General features: G+C 41.0%; 1 protein-coding gene across 1 annotated transcript in view; it reads right to left on the reverse strand.

Annotated features, from left to right (window-relative positions):
- Positions 1-5,081, reverse strand: part of LOC103590059 (folliculin-interacting protein 1-like) — a 70,937-nt gene extending 65,856 nt beyond the window's left edge. Inside the window, exon 1 of the mRNA XM_008572179.1 lies at positions 4,969-5,081. Coding sequence (XP_008570401.1) covers positions 4,969-5,060 — 92 coding nt within the window. The 5' untranslated portion in view covers positions 5,061-5,081. The remainder of the gene's footprint in view (positions 1-4,968) is intronic.
- Positions 5,082-23,819: the final 18,738 nt, after the last annotated feature.

The following is a 23,819-nucleotide window of genomic DNA, read 5'->3' on the forward strand; positions in this document are numbered from 1 at the left end:
CGCGACACTGAGGGTTGCGATCCCGTTGCCGGTCCCAGTCCGGTACGGGCGCGACACTGAGGGTTGCGGTCCGTTGCCGGACACGAAAAAAGACACTCTGAGGGCTGACCCGTGGCTCACTTGAGAGAGTGTGGTGCTGTTAACACCAAGGCCATGGGTTCAGATCCCTATATAGGGATGGCCGGTTAGCTCACCTGGGAGAGCGTGGTGCTGACAACACCACGTCACCAAAGTCAAAGTCAAGGGTTAAGATCCCCTCACCGGTCATCTTTAAAAAAAAGAAAAAAGGGGCCGGCCCGGTGGCGCACTGCTACAGGTGCGACACTGAGGGTTGCGATCCGTTGCCGGACACGAAAAAAGACAAAAAGGAAAAAAAAAGAAAAAAAAAAGACATTCTGAAACAACTGAGAAAATTAGAATGTGGACTAAGAATAGCTTATATTAAGGAATTACTGTTAATTCTGTTAAGTATAATAATAGTATAGTGGCTATGTTTTTAAAAAAATTACCTTATTGGGGGAAAAAAAAGTCAAGGCTAGAGAACTGGCAACAACCACACCACACAGAATGGCTAAAGCCCGTCTTTAAGGAGTCTGGCCCCATACTGAATGGTTTTACCCAACGGAGTGACACCATCATAATAACAACTTCTGGTTCCTGAAAGCCATGTGCTAAACACCACGTTAAGTACTTTACATGACTTATCTCTGAATCCTTAAAATAACCATTATGAAGATTATTAAATTCTATACCATTTTGTCTGCTGACCATAATCAGAATTTGCATTTTTCTAAAATACAAAGTGTTGAGAGTCGTTTGGAGAAAGGCAAGAGTGCTGGCAAAAAGACCAATCAAAAGGTTTTTTAAACAGGTTAAGAATCCCTGCTACAGACAATATGAGTGAATGTTCATACATTAGGAATATAACAAAAATATAGCAATTATTTTTTCAGCGAAACTTGAATTATATCCTACGGACATTTCACTTTAAAACAACCTTCTTCACCAAATTAGATTTTTTTCAAGAATTTTATTGCTTTAAGCAATCATTTTTATATGTACTATGGTCACTGGGCTTACACTTAATTTTTACTTCCACTGGAAAGCAGTCTGATGGAGAAAACAACACGGTATCTTCTAGAAAGCACCTTTTTTCCCCACATTCTTTAAATGAGAAAAATTAAATTACAGTTTCAATTCTATAAATGACTGAAAAAATACCCTCCCCATGATATCTTTCAAGCTCATCTTTGGCTCAAGAAGCTTAGAAAAGAAAAGCACACAGAAATCTATACAGTAAGGACAGTAAGAGTTCTAAGAGTGAAAACTGAAGAGAAGGAGGTTGTCTCCTTTCCAATGGGAAAACCGTGAAAGACAATACTGAAAAGCTCCCATGGCTTCTTTATCAAAAGTCTCTCCTATTCCATAGTCCTAATGTGGCTTATCACCATTGAGTCTTATATATTGGTTACTCTAGGAACTGCCTCTTAGAGACTGAGCTACAGTTAGTTGTAAATGGCAAACTGTGCCCAAGCCTGATTTAACCGCTTAAGCTAACTAGAACAAAACAAAATTTTAAAAAAGGATTCTAGAAAGAAAAGCATGATAACTAAATTTTAGTCTACTCAAAAACTTTGGTTACCTAGGTGAATAATTGTGCAGTATATGTATGCACTAAAACAACACAATGTACCTCACCAAAATAAATATAAATAAAATTGAAAAAAAAATTACTTGGGTTACATAAAAAGATGCTGAACATTATCTTACAGAAATGCGAATTAAGATAACCTTATGTATTTTTTACCACAATAAAAACCTTTTAATAAAAAAAGACTAAAAGTATCAAGTATTGGAGAGATTGTGAAGCATCTGTCACCTTCATACATTGCTACTGAGAATACAAAATGGTTCAACAATTTTGGAAAAGTCAGGCAATTTTTTAAAAAGTTAAACATGGGCCGGCCTGTGGCTCACTTGGTAGAGTGCAGTGCTGATAACACTAAGGCCACGGGTTCGGATCCTATATAGGGATGGCCGGTTTGCTCACTGGCTGAGCGTGGTGCTGACAACACCAAGCCAAGGGTTGAGATCCCCTTACCGGTCATCTTTTAAAAAAATAAATAAATAAATAAAATAAAATAAAAAGTTAAACATGATACTTAGCATATGACCCAGCAATTCCACTCCTAGGTATCCACCCAAGAGAAATGAAAATATATGTCTGCATAAAGTCTGGTTTTTTTTTTTTAAAGATGACCGGTAAGGGGATCTTAACCCATGACTTGGTGACTTGGTGTTAGTTAAACATGATACTTAGCATATGACCCAGCAATTCCACTCCTAGGTATTCACCCAAGAGAAATGAAAATATATGTCTGCATAAAGTCTGGTTTTTTTTTTTTTTTAAAGATGACCGGTAAGGGGATCTTAACCCATGACTTGGTGACTTGGTGTTGTCAGCACCACGCGTTCCCAAGTGAGCTAACCAGCCATCCCTATATAGGGATCCGAACCCATGGCCTTGGTGTTACCAGCACCACACTCTCCCAAGTGAGCCACAGGCCGGCCCCACCTGAAGTCTTGTACACAAATATACACAGAAGCATTGTTCATAAAGGCCCAAATCTGTAAACAACTCACAACATCCTCAAACTGGTGAATGGATAAACAAATTGTGGTATATTCATACAATGAAATACAATTCAGCAATAAAATGAAAGGAACTACTATAAATGCAACATGGATAAATTTCAAAACCATCATTCTGAGTGAAAATAAACCAGACACCAGACTTTATACAGTATGATTACATTTATAAGAAATTCTAAAAAAGTCAAAACTTTTAATGACAGAAAGCCTATCAGTAATTACTCTGGGTGAGGAGAGGTTAGGGACTAACGGCAAAAGAGCATTAGGGAAATTTATGGGTGACAGAAGTGTCCTAAAACTTCAATCAGGTGGTGGGTACACAACTGTATACATATAATAAAATTCATAGAACTGTATACTTAAAATGTATTTATATTTTATTATACTCATATAAATTAAAGCTCAATGAAGTTGTTGGAAAAAAAAAGAACTGGGTTGATTAGATCTGCAAGTTACTAGCTGTGTGTCACTCCTTAACTAGGGTTCTCATTTTCTCACATGTACATTTGTACACATTTTATTTTTAAAGCAACTGTTTCTATAATGTACAGCAGTTATTAGGCTTACACATAATTCTTACACTGGAAAAAGGTAATATAGTTATCTATACTGCCACTTGCTCTATCTCACAGGGTTGTTGTGAAACATCAAATGAGTTAACTGATGAGAAAGTTCTTTGGCAACTGTAAAGTAGTATTACACAACTATACAGTAGACATGAAAATGTTTTTTCACAAGTAACTTGAGACCCTTGTAAACCTGGGTACCCAAAGTCAATCTCTGCTCAGAAATAGAAAGCAGTTGCCTATTCAAATGTCACCTTTTATATATCCTTCCATAACTTGCTTCTTATTGTCTCTTGGGTTACTGGATGGCTCAATGTAGTGTTATCTAGATCGCACTTTCATTTTTTTCAAAAGAAAAATACTAAAGAAATCTAAAGAAAGTCAGATAAACACGTCAAGACATTTCCTAGGAAAAAACCAATAACTACAAAACTGTATTTTACTAAATACTTTTCCAAGATATTCACAACTGATAATTTTCCTCTAAAAGTCAGTTAAATTTCTTTCTATTTAAATACTTCAATTCCACAAGTACAAGCTACTTCAAAAAGTTCGTGGAAAGATTCATATACCTTTTAATTCTATTTTTCAACGAATTTTTTGAAGTGCTCTCATATTTACTGAATGTTTCCTAATGTGACCTGCATGAGCGAGAGAGGGTGAATAATTTTAAGACTAACAAAAAACCAATGTGACACAATCATTTCACACTTTTGCCTGTTGCAAAACTTGACAGATTCTCATTTTTGTTCCTACTATTGTACAACTGGGCTCTCTGTTATCCTACCAAGTTTAAATGATATTTGACGTTTAGCCTACTTTTATTTACAAGTTTCCACATTGCAATAAGTATAAAGGCTGTCTGAAAGACACAATCTTTTCTTCAAATGCAGTTTCACGACTAAATTTTACCTTGAATCCAGGTGTACATCAAAAAAAGTTTATATTCTAAAAAGTTATTCTACCAGCAACAGGTACTGCAACCGAAAATTAACAGAGCCTTGTAATATCACAAAACATTCTGCTACAGTTTTCAATTTTTCAGTAACTGTTCTAAGGGAGTAGATTCTACGGCCAATTCTAACGCCAGGCTTCATTTGACTCGGTCCTGCTTCAGACTGGTCAGTAGTAAACCTCACCTCTTAGGTTTCACATTTCTCCTTCGATAACATTAAGGTCGCTCGGTCCGGTAACTGTACACCTCCAATTTTAGTTTCCAAGAAACCTGAAAGAACGGCACCTTGCCTACTCGCTCCTCCAGCATTCCCTACACTCAGAAGGTTAGCCAAACGCGCTGCTCTCCCCACAACGCCAACCGAGCTGGAATGGAGCGCCCAGAGGGCGACTGGTCACGGGGAGGAGGGGAGAACTTGTCGGCCCAGAGGACGGCGGCTGAGATCCAATCCAGCCCGCGCCCAACTCTACTCGCTGCCAGAAAGGCGTGTGGACCCAACGCCTCAGACCGCGGTGCTAGGTTCGGAGGAGCAAAGCCGCGCGTGGCTGCGGCCAGGACGTAAACAAACCAACCCAAGGAAGGGGAAGGGGCAACAGCGGGGGATGGGATGGGAAGACAGGACCTGGCTCCAACCCTCCAGCACAAGTCCGGAGCCCGCTCCACCCCACCGCGGACCAGGTTCTGGTCCTGGCGCAAGGCTCCAGCACGGATCTGAATACCGAAGGCCCCAACACCTCTAGAGCCCGGTGCCCACAAGGCCATCAGTCCTGTGCCCCCCGTCCCGCAGCGTCCTACCTGAACGCGCAATCCGGATCCCGGGCGTCTCGGCCGGGGGCGCCCAGTCCGCTCCTCTTGCTGAAAAGCTTCTGGAACAGCGTTGGGGCCATGCTGGCCACGGCCAGGCCGGGGTCGCTCGCTGGGCGCTTGGTAGGCCCCCGCTCCTAGAGCCGCCCCGCCACCCCCATGGGCGCCTCAGTCATATGACAGAAATTAGTCACTTCAAACGGCCACGGCGCGCGGGGCGGGGCGCAAGTCAAGGCCGGCGTTCATTGGCTGGGGGGGAGCCGCATCACGTGGCGGCGCGCAGAGCAGGGTCAAGGCGGGCGCGTGGGGCGGAGCTGGCTCCCACGGTCTGGCTAAGAGATCCTGTCACGTGGCAGCTCACGGGGCGGGGCGTGCACGGAGGGCAGAAGACGAGAAGGTGGCTAGGGGAGGGTGGAAAGAACGCAGTCGGGTCCAAGTCCGTGTCCGTTGGGCTGTCACCGACCATCTGAGGCTACGGCAGGGTGGCGCGGGGAGGACGCCAGGGACTTTGGGATGCAGCTGCACTCACGACAGAGAGAGGTGCTTAGGATACGACGGGCAACCGACTCTCCCCCGCCGCCGACCTTTCCCCTCCCCCCTGCTTCTGCGGCTTCGCACCTCCATCCGGCGCTCGGCCGAGTTGGCGACACTTGGGAGAAGAGAAGGTGCGCGAGTGTGCCCGTGGGGCTACGGCAAGGGCTGGACTTTGAGCCCGGGGCTCCAGACCCGCCAGTATTCGTCCGTGCCAGACCGAGAGAAGTTTGGGTTAAAAGCTGGAGAGCGCGGAGGCTGGCTCACGGGGACTAAGGAATCTGCCAGGACCCCGCCACAGCCGTGACTCCCAGCAAAGACCACCTTGGCCAGAGGCTGTGGGCAACCGCCCTCAGAGTTTCCACTAGTGCCTCAAACCCTGACACCCGGAATTAGTCTCTTGAAAAAGCTAGAGATTGGGGGCTCAGGAGTTAGGCTGTTTCCTTGGTAACCAACAAAATCAGAAGTGAAACTTAAGAAGACTAGAGAGGGCATATATGTACAAATATCTAACCCTTTATTCTGATTATTTAGAATTTTAATAAACACTCTATCTTAATATCTAGGTATGGAGAACGGAGGAACTGTGAAACTGTAACAAATGACGGGGAAAACGCTTTCCAAAAAAAGAAAAGAAAAACATTGTTTATAAATGACTCTACAGTCTTATTAAATCCATGGAGCCAAAGCATATCAGGGTTTGGATCACACTAATTCTACAAATTTTCAGCATCCCCATCCACTCAACCACTCCTCCAGGATGAGGAATTTCGTACAATGAGATACAATTCTCTGAGAAATGTGGATGTCAGGAAATGACATATATGGTTGGAAGGCTAGATAAAAATAATTTTTTGAGAATTTCATTTAACGGCATACAAATTAAATTTTCTTTTATTCAAGTGGCTACGAACTCCCACTGATTTGCAGCTAGAGTTCAAGCTGTAAATAAGTGGTCCTAACATATAGAAAAATGTAAAAGTAATAGGCAGAATTTATAACTCTGACAATGTGTCAGTGGCCAACATGTTGAGTTCCAATGTTACAAGATTTTTTTAAAGCACTATTTATAGAAGATTAAGAAATTAGTTTTTTTCATTCCAAAAACGTTTAAATTCTAGGCAGTGCAGATCCAAGTAAACAAAAAAAGAAAACTTTCTAGGGGAGGAGACTAAAGTAAATAAGGTAACATCTGATAGTGAGTGGTGTTGTGAACCAGACATAGGTAATAAAATGAGGGTGTGGGGAAGATCTTTCTGAGGAGGTAACATTTGAGGTGCTTAGGTTAAAATTCAAAGTTCCTCTGTATATTACCGAAGCTCCAGAAGTTACTGGGAAATAGTCACAAAATAGCAGGACTACATCACTTACTCATTTCAGATAATCCTCTGGACTCCCATGCCAAACGTTGAACGATTTCTAATAGGGTAAAATTGGTTATGTACATTTTTCTTATAAAATGTAAGGTGAAATTTTTATAAACAAAAAATGAAGTCAATGCAATTTTTTTTTTTTTTTCTTTTTTCATGATGACCGGTAAGGGGATCTCAACCCTTGGCTTGGTGTTGTCAGCACCACGCTCAGCTAGTGAGCAAACCGGCCATCCCTATATAGGATCCGAACCCGTGGCCTTGGTGTTATCAGCACCACACTCTCCCGAGTGAGCCACGGGCCGGCCCTCAATGCAATTTTTAAAAAGTGAAAAATGTACATCCGATCAGTCAATTAACGAGCCAATCATTTGGGGAAGTTTTGTTTTTACACTAGTCAGTTACAATAAATGAGTGCAAGTGGAAACAGGCTGAAGCCTGTCAATATAGGACCAAAGACACTAAGGACTAATGGCTGTCCATGGCTGGCACAGAGAAAAGTAGTTCCAGGTCCCCTCAGAAGGAAGCTTCCAAACACAATAATCTTGTGTACTTTCATCTTGGGAAAAAATTACTTCATGACTAATTATAGATATTAATAGTAATGGAAAGAACATTACTGCTTGCATAAGAGATGCTTTATTTTAGTATTCTCTAATCATGTCACACCTTCATTTCTGTAGTCTTGTTTAGTCTTACACTTGAAAGGTACAGGGAAAATTAAGTTTACTTGCTATCACTCATCTCATCGCATTGCCCCTATGTTGCAATTTACTAAAATCACAGAATGAGAGAGCACTGAAATGATACAAATTTGTAATAAAAGAGAACACAACTGTATTAGTCCTTTTTGTGTTGCTATAACCCAATACACAGAACTGGGTGATTTATAAGAAAAAGAAATTTATTGCTTACAGTTTCTGAGGCTGGGAAGTCCAAAGTCCATCTGGTGGTGGTGACAGTGACCCAGGGGTCTCACATTACAAAACGGTGGAAGCAGAGAGAGCAGAGCAAGAGAAAAACAGACACTTCTTTTTAAAGCCCTCAGAACCATGCCCTTGACCACCATTTTTAATCCATTCATACTGCATGCTTCTACAGTCCAATCGCTTTAAGGCTCCACCTTTCAATTACCATAATAGAATTTCCCACCCTCTTAACAGTCATAGTGGGGGCTTTCTAAAAAACTTGGGGGACACAATTCAAGCTTCAGGGGCAATTTTTAAAAAGTGAAAAATGTACATCCGATCAGTCAATTAACGAGCCAATCATTTGGGGAAGTTTTGTTTTTACACTAGTCAGTTACAATAAATGAGTGCAAGTGGAAACAGGCTGAAGCCTGTCAATATAGGACCAAAGACACTAAGGACTAATGGCTGTCCATGGCTGGCACAGAGAAAAGTAGTTCCAGGTCCCCTCAGAAGGAAGCTTCCAAACACAATAATCTTGTGTACTTTCATCTTGGGAAAAAATTACTTCATGACTAATTATAGATATTAATAGTAATGGAAAGAACATTACTGCTTGCATAAGAGATGCTTTATTTTAGTATTCTCTAATCATGTCACACCTTCATTTCTGTAGTCTTGTTTAGTCTTACACTTGAAAGGTACAGGGAAAATTAAGTTTACTTGCTATCACTCATCGCATTGCCCCTATGTTGCAATTTACTAAAATCACAGAATGAGAGAGCACTGAAATGATACAAATTTGTAATAAAAGAGAACACAACTGTATTAGTCCTTTTTGTGTTGCTATAACCCAATACACAGAACTGGGTGATTTATAAGAAAAAGAAATTTATTGCTTACAGTTTCTGAGGCTGGGAAGTCCAAAGTCCATCTGGTGGTGGTGACAGTGACCCAGGGGTCTCACATTACAAAACGGTGGAAGCAGAGAGAGCAGAGCAAGAGAAAAACAGACACTTCTTTTTAAAGCCCTCAGAACCATGCCCTTGACCACCATTTTTAATCCATTCATACTGCATGCTTCTACAGTCCAATCGCTTTAAGGCTCCACCTTTCAATTACCATAATAGAATTTCCCACCCTCTTAACAGTCATAGTGGGGGCTTTCTAAAAAACTTGGGGGACACAATTCAAGCTTCAGGGAGTGCTGGGGGGACAAAATTCAATCCACTACATGCCACCCCTGACTCCCCAAGACTCATGTCCTTTTCACATGCAAATCCATTCATCTCATCCCCGAAGTCTTAACTTGTTTCAACTCAAGAGTCCAAAGTTCAAAGTCTCATCTGTGAAATCAATACAAGTTATCTACTTCCAAGACACAATGGTGGGACAAACATAGGGTACACGTTCCCATTCCAAAAGGGAGAAATAGGCCAAAAGAAAGAGGTAACAGGTCCCAAACAAGGCCGAAACCCAGCGGAGCAGATATTAAATCTCAAAGCTGGCGAATCATGTACCTTGACTCCATGTTCCACCTCCTCTGCATGCTGGTGTGGGGGTTGGGTCCCCAAGTCCTTGGGCAGCTCTGCTCCTATGGCTTTCCTGGTCTCAGGCCACACTTCACTTCTCCCAGGCTGGTGTTCCACTCTGGTAGCTCCACTGGTCTGGGGTCTCCATGGCAGTCCCACTCTCACGGCTCCATTAGGCCTGGCACTGTTGGGGTTTCTCTGCTGCAACTCTGATCCCACATTTCTGCTTGGCATTGCTCTAGTGAAAGCTGTCTGCGGTGACTCTGCCACTGTGACATATCTCTTCCTGGGCCCCCAGACTTTTCCATACATCCTTTGAAATCAGGGGTGGAGGCTCCCAAGCCTCCATAGCTCTGGCATTCTGTGAGCCTAAAGACTTAACACCACGTGGACACTGCCAAGGCTTCCCTTCCAGCTTGTATCTTCCAAAGCTGTGGGTCCAGCCATACCTGGGTCCAATTTAGCCATAGCTGGAGCAGCTAAAGCAGCTGGGGTGCTGGAAGCAGCTTCTCAAGGTGGTCCTGAGCAGTAAGCTAGTGGAGGGTGCCTCAGGTCTGTTCCCCAAGACCATTTTGTCTCTCTAGGTCTTTCGGCCTGAAATGGAAGGATTGGCCCCAGAGAGACTTCTGCAATGCCTTCAGGGCCCTTTTCCCCTTCTCTTGATAATCCCTTTTCTTTGTACTAATCTTAGCTAATGGTTGCTGGGCTGCACCACTGCATGCTCTCTGCTTCTCTACCACGTGCCCAGGCTGAAAATTCTCTCAATTTTACACTCTGCTTCCCTTTTAAATTCTGGTTTTATGTCATGCCTTTGCTGCCATGACTCAGAGTAGGCTGTCACAAGTAGCCATGCTTCCTTAGTGCTTTGTTGCTTAGTGCTTAGTGCTTTGCTGCTTGGAAATTTCTTTAACCAAATGCTCTTGTTCACAACTCCTAAGTTCCAACTTCCACAAAGTCCTAGGGCATGGACACAATACAGTCAAGTTCCTTGCCTGTTCACAGCAAGGGTGATCTTTGTCCCAGTTTCTAATAAACTCCTTCTGATTTCTATCTGAGACCTCTGTAGAATGGTCTTTACAGTCCCTATTTCTATCAGCATTCTGCTTACTGAGAGAAATGCCCTGACCCATCCAATACCAAAGGATGGACATGGAGACACGAGGTACGGTGAAGCAAGACTTTAACAATGACCTTGCAAGTCTCGGTGTTTGTGAATGGGCCAGGCACATGGAAAAGGGCTGTAGAAAGCAATTTATTCCCTACTACACAAGTCCTTCCCCCAACTTCCTCATTGGCTAACTACTATGGGGTGCACAATCTTCCCAAATGACAACTAAAATTTATTACCTCCAGGGGTCTCACATTGCATGGCGGTGGAAGCAGAGAGAGCAGAGCGAGAGAAAGACAGACTCTCCTCTTTTTTCAAAAGCCCTCAGAACCATGCCTTTGACCACTATTTTTAATCACTACTGCATGGTCCTACAATCCAATTTCTTTAAGGCTTCACCTTTCAATTACCATAATAGGATTTCCCACCCTCATAACAGTCACAGTGGTGGCTAAGTTTCTTTCTTTTTTTTTTTAAAGATGACTGGTAAGGGGATCTTAACCCTTGACTTGGTGTTGTCAGCACCACACTCTCCCAAGTGAGCTAACCAGCCATCCCTATCTAGGGATCTGAACCCGTGGCCTTGGTGTTATTAACACTATACTCTCCCAAGTGAGCCACGGGCTGGCCCTGGGTGCTAAGTTTCTAATATAGAAACTTAGGGGTACACAATTCAAGCTTCAGGGAGTTTTGGGGCACATAATTCAATCTACTACAATAACTATACTTAATTATGCAGGCTAATTTTTAAATATTTTCAAGTTCAGTATCAGTGTACATTATCTTTTTTATTCCTTTTACTTAGTACTTCCTCTTCTCACAAAGAAGCTAAGGTGTCTTTCAAGTAGCTTCATTAACTTTAGGGAGTCAGCAAGGAGGACATGTGAGAAAAAAACACAATTTTTATGTATTCATTAATGCTACGTTATATGAATGTGGAACTATGGATTAGAAAGATTAGACATAAGGCCTACACTCTAGCTCAGAAGTAGAATATTCAGTCTCCCCCAAACCTCAACAGCCTATGGATGTCTGTCTCCTTGCTCCCAAGATTATACTCTTGATAACATAAAAGACAGGGACACTCCACTATAGCTATTTGCTGGTTACTAGATATAGGAAAAGGTGGCAATAAAATTGGAATCTTGCTCCCTTGACCACCATAATAATAAGTATGGCTTACATTGTGCTAAATTATCCTGACAAACTAAAAATTCATTGATAACATATCAGAACAAGACATTCAAAATAAAGATTATCAGTAAAACTGCCTGAATAACATTTAGGTGGATTCAGGATACCTCAGTTTTTAAAACTCTTAAGCCTTGGACCGGCCCGTGGCTCACTCGTGAGAGTGTGGTGCTGATAACACCAAGGCCCCGGGTTCGGATCCCATATAGGGATGGCCGGTTGCTCACCTGCTGAGCGTGGTGCTGACAACACCAAGTCAAGGGTTAAGATCCCCTTACCGGTCATCTTTAAAAAAAAAAATAAATAAATAAATAAATAAATAAAACTCTTAAGCCAACTGACTATATAGCATAATAAGGAAATAGCAATAGTTTGAAGCACCAGAAAACATAAACTTTGATTTATTCGACAAATATTTCTTGAGTCCCTCTAAGGTCTTAGACTCTATTCTAGGCACTGGAGATACAGTGTTGAACAAGAGAGTCCTTATTCTTGGGAACTTAGTTCTTAGTAGTAAGAGACAAAATAAACAATGTTTTCAAATTGTAGTAGGACCTAGGAAAGAGTTGAGAGCAAGCAATTGAAGGAGGCCAAATTTATATAGGGTGGTCAGGGAATGCCTCTCCAAAGATGTGGGATTTGAGCAGAGGCCTAAAGAATGAAAAGGAACCGGCCATAGGAAGAAGCTGATGAAGAACATTCTGTTTCTGGTAGAGAGAAGAAAAAGTACAAAGGCTCTGAGGCAGCAATGGGTTTGGCCTGTCTGAAGAAAAGAGAACAGAGGCCAGAGGAACTGGAGTATATATTCTGGGAGGGAGACGTGGTTTGAGATGTGATTGGAAAGATACAAGGGGTCAGATTATGTAAGACTTCATAAATAATGGAAAGGAGGCTATATTAAGTGTGATGGGACCTACTTGAGGACTTTAGAACAGGAGAAGGACATGATCCAAGTTATGATTTTACTCTGGCTGTTCTGCAGAGAAGGGATTATAGAAGAATAAGAATGTAGCAGAGAAACCAAATAGGTAGTTACCTGTATTTCAGGGGACAGCTGATGGTGGCTAACTCGAATTATTTTGTAGATATAACTGACAGAATTTCTAATAAGAGTGAAGGAAAGAAAAATCAAGGATGACTCAGGTTTTTGCCATGAGACCTAAGTGGAAGTCATTTCCTGATGAAAAAAACAGGGAAAGCCCTTGATGGAGTTTGGATGTGTTGTCTCCTCCAAAACTCATGTGGAAATTTGATCTGCAATGTGGCAGTGCTGGAAACTGATTGAGTCATGGGGGTGGATCCCTCATGAATGGATTAATGCTCTCTCTGGGGGAGGAGGGGAGTAATGAGTGAGTTCTCGCTCTATTAGTTCCCATGAGAGTTGATTGTTTATAGCACCCTGGCACCTCCTCTCTCTTTCTCTCTCTCTTGCTTCTTCTCTCCATGTGATCTGCTTGTACCCACCAGCTGCCTGCCACTTTTCTGCCATAAGTAGAAGCAGCCTGAGGCCTGTGCCAGACGCAGCTGTCCCAGAACTGTAAGCCAAATAAAACTCTTTCTTTTATAAATTACCCAGTCTCAGGTATTTCTGTTATAGCCACACAAAACAGACTAAAACAGCCCTAGTGTGAAGAGGAAAATCAACCATATTAAGTTTGGATATATTAAGTTTGAATTTCCTGTTAGATATCCACATGGAGACTTTGAATAGAATAAATGGAGAGAAGCCAGGATTGCAGAGAGAAATTTGGGAGGCATCAGCTTATAGAAAGAATTTAAAATAACGGAATGATGCCTTTACCTAGAGAGAGTGTGTATTTACAGAAGAGGGTCCAGGACTAAGACCCAAAGAGGACAACAGTTACAGATCTGGAAGACAAGGATCCAACACAGAAGAATAGGGAGGAGCAGAAGAGAAGAAAATGTACCCAAAAGGAGGAATGAATTGGCTGTGTTGATATTGCTGAAATTTAAGTGTTCATTAGATTTGTCAACATGGACATCTCAACAAGAGCAGTTTCAATGGAGTGATGTTAGCAAAAGCCTAAATGGAATGGGTTCAAAAAAGAAAGGGCAGAGAGGAAATGGTAAAGCAAGTACAGACATCTCTGTTTTGCTGAGATGGGGAGCAGAAAGGATATGGGAGAAGGTAAAATTGGTCTTGTTTTTTAAGATAAGAGATATTAGAGAATTTTGAATACTAATAGAAATAATATAATAAAGATAGCAGGAAGGCCGGCCCGTGGATCACTCGGTAGAGTGCAGTGCTGATAACACCAAGGCCACAGGTTCGGATCCTATACAGGGATGGCCGGTTAGCTCACTGGCTGAGCGTGGTGCTGACAACACCAAGCCAAGGGTTGAGATCCCCTTACCGGTCATCTTTTTAAGAAAAAAAAAAAGATAGCGGAATTAAGCAGTTACTCTGTTCTAGGTGCTAAGAATGCAGTAATAAACAACGACAACACCAAGCCAAGGGTTGAGATCCCCTTACCGGTCATCTTTTTAAGAAAAAAAAAAAGATAGCGGAATTAAGCAGTTACTCTGTTCTAGGTGCTAAGAATGCAGTAATAAACAACGACAACACCAAGCCAAGGGTTGAGATCCCCTTACCGGTCATCTTTTTAAGAAAAAAAAAAAGATAGCGGAATTAAGCAGTTACTCTGTTCTAGGTGCTAAGAATGCAGTAATAAACAACATAGCTTGTACATTCAAGAAGCTTACATTCTAGGGAGAAAAAAACAGAATTTGACAGGCAATTATAGTACATTGTTATAAACACTATGACGTGGGCTCTAGAAGGGTCTTGGTTGAGTCTATTAGTCAGGATGTCCTATGTTGTACACAACAGAAAACACGAACTAAACTAGCGTAAGCAAAGAATGAAATTGATTAGCTCTCATAACTGGACCTAAAGTAGATGAATAGTTCAGGCACAGCTTTATCCAGGGACTGCAACAATGGTATCAAGAATTCAGTTTCTTCATCCCATCTCTAATTTCTCTGTGTGAACTCCATTCCCAGGCAGGACCTCCAATTGTGGACACAACATGGCTGCCAGCAGATTCTGCAATATATCCTTTCAGATAAAAATCCAACTGAAAAGGGAAAAAGTCAGTGTCCAAAAGCATTCCAAGAAAAGAGCTCTCATATTTAATCCAATGGGATTTTTTCAGGCCTTGGACTTCCTCCCTGAACCAATCACTGTGCCAGAGATGGGAGAGCTAATGTTAATGGCCTTAAGAAATCAAAGGCCTACCTCTGGAACTAAGGGTGGGATCAATCCCACCTAAATTGCACAACTTGGAAATTTAAAAGTGACTGAGGATGGAGTTGGAGGGTAATGGATTGATGCAAGGGAAGTCACCACACATGTCCACTACCAATATCCATGGCAGTTAAGAGACAAAGATTTGGATCAACTTCACAGAGATGGTAATTAAAGCCATGGGTAGATGAAATCACTAGAGTGACTGTGTTGCATGAGAAGGGGTCCTAGAGCAGAACCTGAGGAAAGACCAAAACTTCAAGACAGGGCAGAGGACAAGGAACCTTCGGAAGAAATGGGAGAGAGTGAGCTATAGGTGAGATAAAAGCCTGGGGAGTAATGTTTCAGAGAGGCCATTCCTCAAGGAATGCTTACAGGAAAACAGTACTAGTCTGCAACATCATCAGTTGAGAGAGGTTGGGTAAGATGAGAACTGAAAAATATCCCTTAGATTAGAATCAAGGAGGTTGCTAGTAACCTTGAGGGGAACAGTGTCAGTGAAGAACCAAAAGCTGAAGCCAGATGCTGTGTGTGTGTATGTGCTGGGTGAGGCAGGTGATGGAGGGTGGGGTAAGGGGTCAGTGAGAAAGCAGAAAGCACTCTTTCTAGGAAACATGGATGTAAACACATGAAGAATGATGGGTTAGCTAGAAGAAAACATGGAGTCAGGAGGATTGAAGATGTAAGATTATTAAACATTTTAAAATGCAGGTTAGAAAGCAAGAGTAGAGCAGAAGAGGTTGAAGATATTATCTGAAATATGGGCATCATACCCTTCATATAAACACATATGCTAATATGAGATAAAGAGGCTATCATAACTGAACAAACCATGATGAATTACACCTTGAAGAGATGAAAAAAACCCCACTCCAGTTAAAAACGGAAATGATATCATGCCTTTTATGCCTTTTTAACTGGATTTTTTGGGGTACTTAGGACCTGAGATTATTTTTTTTAATGAGGTGTAATTTGAAAATATAATTTTAAATGCTTAAAAATGAAGTTTGATTAGTTATATGCTGAAGTAAAGGGGATTAGTTATATTAACAATTTTAGATCACAGTCCACTTTGAAAATGTGATAAAAACTACGGAGACCCTTTTCTAGAAAGAGATGAACATCTTTTTTCATGCTTTTCCAGGGAGATTCACTGAAAGACCTCTGAGGTAAGTTTAAGAGTAAAACCTTCTCTTAGCATTTGCCAACAGGAATCCCCTTTAGACTTCTCATGTCTGCCAGCCAGCAGGCTTCCCCTACTTCCGTCCTCTTAATCATAACTGAAGTTATAGCCTCACTCCTAAGCCTCGAATGCCAATTCCAACACCTTCCTTCCTCCCACCTCCCTGTGCTCCAGTCTATAAAACAAAAATATTGGAGTCAGATATTTCTGCTTTCAAATCCTGCCTCCATCACCTTCTAAATTACCTCACCCTGGTCAAGTATTTTTCTCTCTGAGCTAACTATATTTTCCTTATCAGTGATATGAAACTATCAAATGTTTATTTCCTCCAACCCCACCAAGCCCAATCCAAGAGTCAGGTATCATTCTTTCTCACAGGAGCCTCCCACCTGATTAGAAATGATCAAATAATTCATTCTCATTCTCTCCCCTCCACCTTGGATTATAAACTCCTTGAGGGCAGAGAATAGGCCTTCTATTTCACTTCTTATTCCCCTACCCCTTATCAGATTTCTTCTTTTAAAACAGTGGTTTTAAAAACACAAGAGTTGATGACTTAGTTTGAGTACTGATTTAGAATACAAGTCTAAGTTTTGTTCTGGACTGTATCATTAACGTTTTCTTCTATGTTTCCTCACAACTTTTCCATATTTTACCTCCAGATGAAATCACAGAATCACAAATTGCTTTGTTGGTGACTTAAGGCCTTGTCAACTCATTTACAAGAATGCCTTCATAATATGACTCCTATTTAAAGATGAATACTATGGGGGGGAGAGAGATGGGGGAAAAGGAGGAATTGGTAAAGGGACATGAAAATCAACTACATTGCATATTGATAAATTAAAATAAAAAAGAAAAATCAATCAATCAAATTAAATAAAAAATAAAATAAAGATGAATACTATGCAGGCTACTTAACCTCAACTTAATTTATAAATTTTATAATTTTCCTTAATACTGAATCGGCTTTGAAAATTTGAATTTACTTTTATGTGTAATAACATTAGTAAAACAACCAAAATTCATTAGTAAAACCATCAGAGTTAAAATCTCACCAACAGTCATACAACTGTACCCTGTCCACTGACAACAAAACTTCTGCTGGGCCGGCCCGTGGCTCACTCGGTAGAGTGCGGTGCTGGTAACACCAAGGCTGCGGGTTCGGATCCTATATAGGGATGGCCGGTTTGCTCACTGGCTGAGCGTGGTGCTGACAACACCAAGCCAAGGGTTGAGATCCCCTTACCGGTCATCTTTTAAAAAAAAAAAAAAAAAAAAAAACTTCTGCTTTTTAGGAAGGGAATTGTTACCAAGTTACGTTACCAAGAAAAATAATAATCCTACAGGTAGTATTAACTAAAGAAGGTTGTTTGGGGATGAGGTAATGTATTAAATACTTAGTGTATGATTGACTGTCCATATTATACATTCCCTGCTTCAGCAAACCTTGAGTATAGAGTTTCTTTCAGTCAGACCTGGAATTAGGTCTCTCACTCATGTGGTTTCAATTAAGTTCTGTTAAAAATAGCTCATAATATAAGCATTTTCATTTTTAGCACTTCAACAACTTTACTACTTTTAATCCATGCAAAGGATGAACTTTGAGGGAAAAATAATCAAAAGAAGCTACATAGTGTTGGCTATGTAACCCTGGTGTTGGCTCTTTATAAAAAGCTAAAACCACCTATTTCAGTGGACAATCTTCTAATATCAGCTATTTGGTGCTTATTTTAAAATAAAACATATGTGTTTCAGAAGCATATAGAAGAACGTTTGTTTCTTAACTTATTGAAAGTAAATTATAAGAACTTTAATAGACTTTCAACACAAACATATATCACAAATGATTGGATAATTTTAAATTTTTAATTTCATATAATTCAGGCAGACATTCTGCTTTATAGACTTTGACTTCAAATTCATGTCTTCAAAGTAGTGAAAATTTGCTGCAGCTGTTAAATCCTGCCACTTGTTTTTATTATAATATCTGGAGGAAAAAATATAACAATAGGTTACTTCATACAACAAGCAGGGGTCTGATAGTTATTAATAACCATTCCCTCGGGGGTAAAGAGCTCTTGAAGTCCAGGCCACTTTAGTTTCACCATGTCAAGCCATAGGAAACAAATCCAGAGGCCATGGAAAAAAAAAAAGAAACAGCTGGCTCACCCCTTCCTGGACGTGCTAAGAACAGTTTTCTTTGGAGACACAAAGAGACTTGCTAAATAACATTCCAGTGGAAAGCCCAACAAAGACTGCTGTTAGTCGCGATCACAGGGCCTCTGACTCCAGCCTTGTATCCTGGAGGAATCAATCCAGTTGTGCTTCTCATCCCTGTCCTCCTTGGCCACCACCCAAGCAGAAGCCCCTTATGTTCACCCACCTACCCTTCCTTTGCATTCTCCTACTCTTTGTTACAGTTGAACCCAGGTTCTTCCCAAATACAGGATTCCAGAGCCTTTCCCCCCACATCTTATACCAGGAAGTCCAGAGTGGAGCCAGCTTTATCTTACTCCCACTGCCACTTTCATACTATGATACACCTCACCCCTGGCCTAGTCAGCCTAAGATGAAGTCTTGTTACATCTTAGAATTATCTGAGATTTTTATTTTTATTTATTTATTTATTTTTTTTTTTAAATTTTTTTTTTCTAAAAGATGACCGGGGGCCGGCCCGGTGGCGCACTGCTACAGTGCACCACTTGGGAGTGCGGCGGCACTCCCGCCGAGGGTTCGGATCCCACATACAGACCGGTTCCCGCTCACTGGCTGAGCGAGGGGCGGGCGCAGCACCGAGGGTTGCGATCCTGTTGCCGGTCCCGGTCCGGTACGGGCGCGACACTGAGGGTTGCGATCCGTTGCCGGACACGAAAAAAAAAAAATAAAAGATGACCGGTAAGGGGATCTTAACCCTTGACTTGGTGTTGTCAGCTCCACGCTCACCCAGTAGCAAACCGGCCATCCCTATATGGGATCCGAACCCGTGGCCCTGGTGCTAATCAGCACCGCACTCTCCCGAGTGAGCCACGGGCCAGCCCGAGATTTTTAAATATATGTAGCCATACTCCATACCAATTAGGTCAGAATCTTTGTGTTAGGGACCCAAATGTCAGACAACTAGGAAAGTACAATGTGCAGCTAAATTGTAGAATCAAAGACCTATATATTTGTTATTCAAAGTGAAATCCAAGGACCAGTAACATTAGCTTCACCTAGGGGCCGGCCTGTGGCTCACTCGGGAGAGTGCGGTGCTGATAATACCAAGGCCGCGGGTTCGGATCCCATATAGGGATGGCTGGTTAGCTCACTGGGTGAGCTGGTGCTGACAACACCAAGTCAAGGGTTAAGATCCCCTTACTGGTCATCTTTTAAAAAAAAAAACATTAGCTTCACATAGAAAATTGTTAGAAATACAGAATCTTGGGACCCATTCTATATCTATTGAATAAAAATCTCCATTTTAACAAGATCCTCAAGAAACTCACAAGTATATTAAAATTTGGGAAGTAAAAGCTATACTACCCTCTACTCCTCCCTGTTGTCTTACTGACCTCAGATACTGTCTGTTTACTCATTAATGACTTTGGATGCTGGCTCACAATCATCTTCTCCACACCAACTTCTGGGTAACTTCCCAAGTAACAAGTCCATCCAACTAGATATCTAGTCTCACCTACTCTTCACCTCCTCAACCTTCATATACAAGGGTACTTTGAAAAGTTCATGGGAAAATAGAATTAAAAGATAGTATAAATCTTTCAATGAACTTTTTGAAGTACCCTCGTACATATCCCAGGCCATGACCTATATTTTCCCCTCCCATCAACTAGAATGTATAATTTCTGAAACTTTACAATACTAGAGGCCTTGGAGTCATCCTCTAACCATCCTTCTTTCTCACTACCCTGCACCAATACTTAGTCACTATGATGATTAATTCTAGGTGTCAACTTGAATAGATTAAGGAATACCTAGACATCTGGTAAAGCTATCTTTCTGGGTATGTCCATGAGAGTATTTCCAGAAGAGATTAGCATGAGGGCCTAAGTGGACTAGGTGGGAAAGATCTACCCTCATTATGGGCAGGAACCATCCAATCTGCTGGGAGACTGGAGAGAACAAAAATGAAGGAGGAGGCGAATTACTCTATCTGGAGCTGGGATATACTCTGCTCTCCTCTCCATGGACGTCAGAACTTGAGACTCTTCAGCTTTTGAGTTCCAGGACTTATACTAATTCTGAGGCCTTCAGACTTAGACTGAACCACGCTACCAGCATCAAGTTTTCAGACAACCTAGTCTGGGACACCTCTGCCTTCACAATCACATGAGCCAATTCCCCTAATAAATCACCTCTCATATATTTATATGTATGTCCTATTGGTTCTGTCTCTCTGGAGAACCTTGACAAATGCAGTCACTAAGACCTGTCAATTACAGCAATAAAAATTTTCAGTTTAGATTGGTTTTCAAACTATAGAACTCCTGAATCAGATCACTTAAGCAATGACCTGGGAATGTGCAGTATGTATAAATTCCTCAGATGGTCTGAGCACCACACGTTGAGATACACTAGCTCAGATACGTATTTTCTCAACTTTGTTCATCAGGACTTTTGCAAAACTCCCACCTGGCCTTTCTGCTTCCAGGTTCATTTCTTTCCAAATCACCTCCACACTTCTTGCCAGACTGATCAAATAAAAAGCAAATTTGACCAGGATAAAGTCAAAAGCCAGCATGGCATAGCAGGCTCTCCACTAATCTCACTCCAGCCAAACAACTAATTTCAGTTCATCAACTACCCAAAGATGCTTTCAGCCTCTGTGCCTTTATTTATGCTGCATTCTCTGCCTCCTATGCTCAGGATATCCCAGTGGGCCTCAGATCCTCCAGAGGATTTCTCACATTCCCTGTGTACCCCAACAGGGTCCCACATATATCTCTATTAAAGCACATATACTTCCATTGAATTTGTTCTATGTACCTGACTTCCTCGGTGAGATTACAAACTTTATGAAGACAACTATGTCTTTATTTCAATATCACCAGCAACTATGTCTAGCACATGAAATCTAGACTCAATAAATGTTTGCTGAATGAGTGAACCAACCTACTATAGAACTTCATCTTTTCAGTCTACAGTTACATGACACCAGAACAACAAGCTTAAAGGCCTCCATGATGTCAAACTAGTTTAATTAATTTTTCTGCAAGGAAATGACTGGCATACTTCATCTTTGTATTTGTACTAGATCAATGTGTCTGTGTCAATAACTATACATACAGGGCCGGCCCATAGCTCACTTGGGAGAGTGTGGTGCTGATAACACCAAGGCCACGGGTTCGGATCCCTATATAGAAATGGCCGGTTTGCTCACTTGAGAGAGCATGTTGCTAACAACAGCAAGTCAAGGGTTAAGATCCCCTTACTGGTCATCTTTTACATAAATAAATAAATAAATAAATAAACTATACATACTTATCTAATATCTTTTTTTGGGATTTTTTTGACAGCTGGCCAGTATGGGGATCTGAACCTTTAACCTTGGTGTTATCAATCTATCATGTTCTAACCAACTGAGCCAACCAGCCAACCTAGTATATTCTTTTTTTTTTTTTTTTTTAAAAGATGACCGGTAAGGGGATCTCAACCCTTGGCTTGGTATTGTCAGCACCACGCTCAGCCAGTGAGCAAACTGGCCATCCCTATATAGGATCCAAACCCATGGCCTTGGTGTTATCAGCACCGCACTCTACCGAGTGAGCCACAGGCCGGCCTCTAGTATATTCTTTACATGAGATGGCATAACCAAATTTGCAGTCAAATACAATAACCACTCAACGTATTCTGGGTTTTTTGCAATTTAATAAAAATCAAGAAACAGTTTTCAAAAGAGAAATGAAGTACATTAGAGTTGAGGAATTAACCTAACCTATAGAAGTTAATAATAATTATTGCATAATGAGTGATTAGTGTATGTCAGATACTTTACACAGATTATCTCTAAATCCTCACAGTAATTATTTGAGGTAATTACTACTGTTTTACCAATTTTATAGATAAGAAGCTAAAATTCAGTGAGTTTAAGGAATTTGCTCATGTGACAAAGTTAGAATTTGAACTCTTGAGCAACTTCTACTTCTCTCAGATACTTGACTGGATCTGTATCCACCACATTTGTCATATATCTGTGCGATATTTGGGCCTACTATTATCTAAAAACTCAAACTTCTCACTAAAGAGATATATAATATTGATTAAAGATTGTTTTTTCTATTACTAGCTTGAGATAGGAATTTATAACATACTATTTATCTCCTCTTCTGGAGCTCAAAATAAAACAGAAATCTTAAAGTCTCACTACAAGAATAGCTACAGATTTTGCTCGATTTTCAAAAATGTAAATATTAGATTGGAAGTCTTCCCGGACACTTCAAAGCAAAGTTGAAAGTCACTCCCAGGTTCCTACAGTTCCTTATTCTAGTTCTAACTCTGCCAGTAATTAATTAGCTGTGTGAATTTGGGCAAGTCACTTATTAGTCTGGCCAAGTAACTTTTATCTGTAAAATAAGCAAAATAGACTAAATAATTATATGTTTCTCAAATTTTGGTGCATATTAGAATCATATTGACAGCTCATCAAATTGCAGCTTCCTGTGCCATATCTCCAGAGATTGAAGTTTACTAGGTCTGCAGTTATTCTGATGCAGGTGGTCAGAGGAGTGAACATTGGGAAACCTTGGACTAAGACGTTTTCTATGGCCTCTTCTGTCTGGCTGTCACTATTCTCAGACCTCTACTTACCCACACCAACTCCTCTATCACATGTCTTCGGTTCACTTTCACCAATTTTTTTTGTTTAGCATATTGCCAGTTATTAATGAATAAGCAGCATACTGAAGAGGGTTCTAGACCATCAAAAGTGAGCTGTATCCTGTAGTCCTGATTAGATTACTGCCAAACTAGCTAAAACTTTAAATGCCAGCACTAAAAATAGGCTGCTCCATGTTTAAAATAACATGAACATTAGTTAACTTGGGGCTTTGCTATTTTTACTAAAGGAAAGGCAGAGACAAGTGGCCAGAGGTTGAAAGGGAATTACTTAAATGAAGAGGCTGCTGTTGCAGTGAGAGCCTAGAAAGAAGCCAGGAGGTGGCATCATTATTTCAACATTCATCAGGGGGTCTTTCTGTGAATTCAACTAAAAACTTTGATCTGAACATTCAAAATCACCTCACAGACACATTTTGGTTTTGATTTATTGCATAGTTAAACCCAGAATTTTGACAATAATCTGATGTCATAAACTAATATGACAGGCAAAAAAGATCACCTTGAGAGTTATTCTATTTTTATTTTTTAAAACTTTTTATTGAAGTATAGTTGACCCTTGAACAATGTGGAGACTAAGGGCACCAACCCCCACTCCCCTGTGCAGTGAAAAATTGGCTTACAACTTTTGACTCCACTGAATGCTTTCCTCTGGGTCACAATAGCACAGCATTGTGTGCCCCAAGCCCTGGGGGTGGTGGGGAAAGTGGGGGGTGTGGATAGGGGGGTACTGCATCCTTACTTAGGTACTTAACTACTTTGCTACTAATAAATAGCCTACTAATAACCTACTGTTAGGTAGCCTTCTTAATTTTCCAATATATTTATAGAAAAATCTGAGTATAAGTGGACCCATGCATTTCACACCTATGTTGTACAAAGGTTGGCTGCATAACATACATAGAAAAGTACACATA

Source organism: Galeopterus variegatus, unplaced genomic scaffold, assembly GCF_000696425.1.
Source record: "Galeopterus variegatus unplaced genomic scaffold, G_variegatus-3.0.2 Scaffold762, whole genome shotgun sequence".
Lineage (NCBI taxonomy): Eukaryota > Metazoa > Chordata > Mammalia > Dermoptera > Cynocephalidae > Galeopterus > Galeopterus variegatus.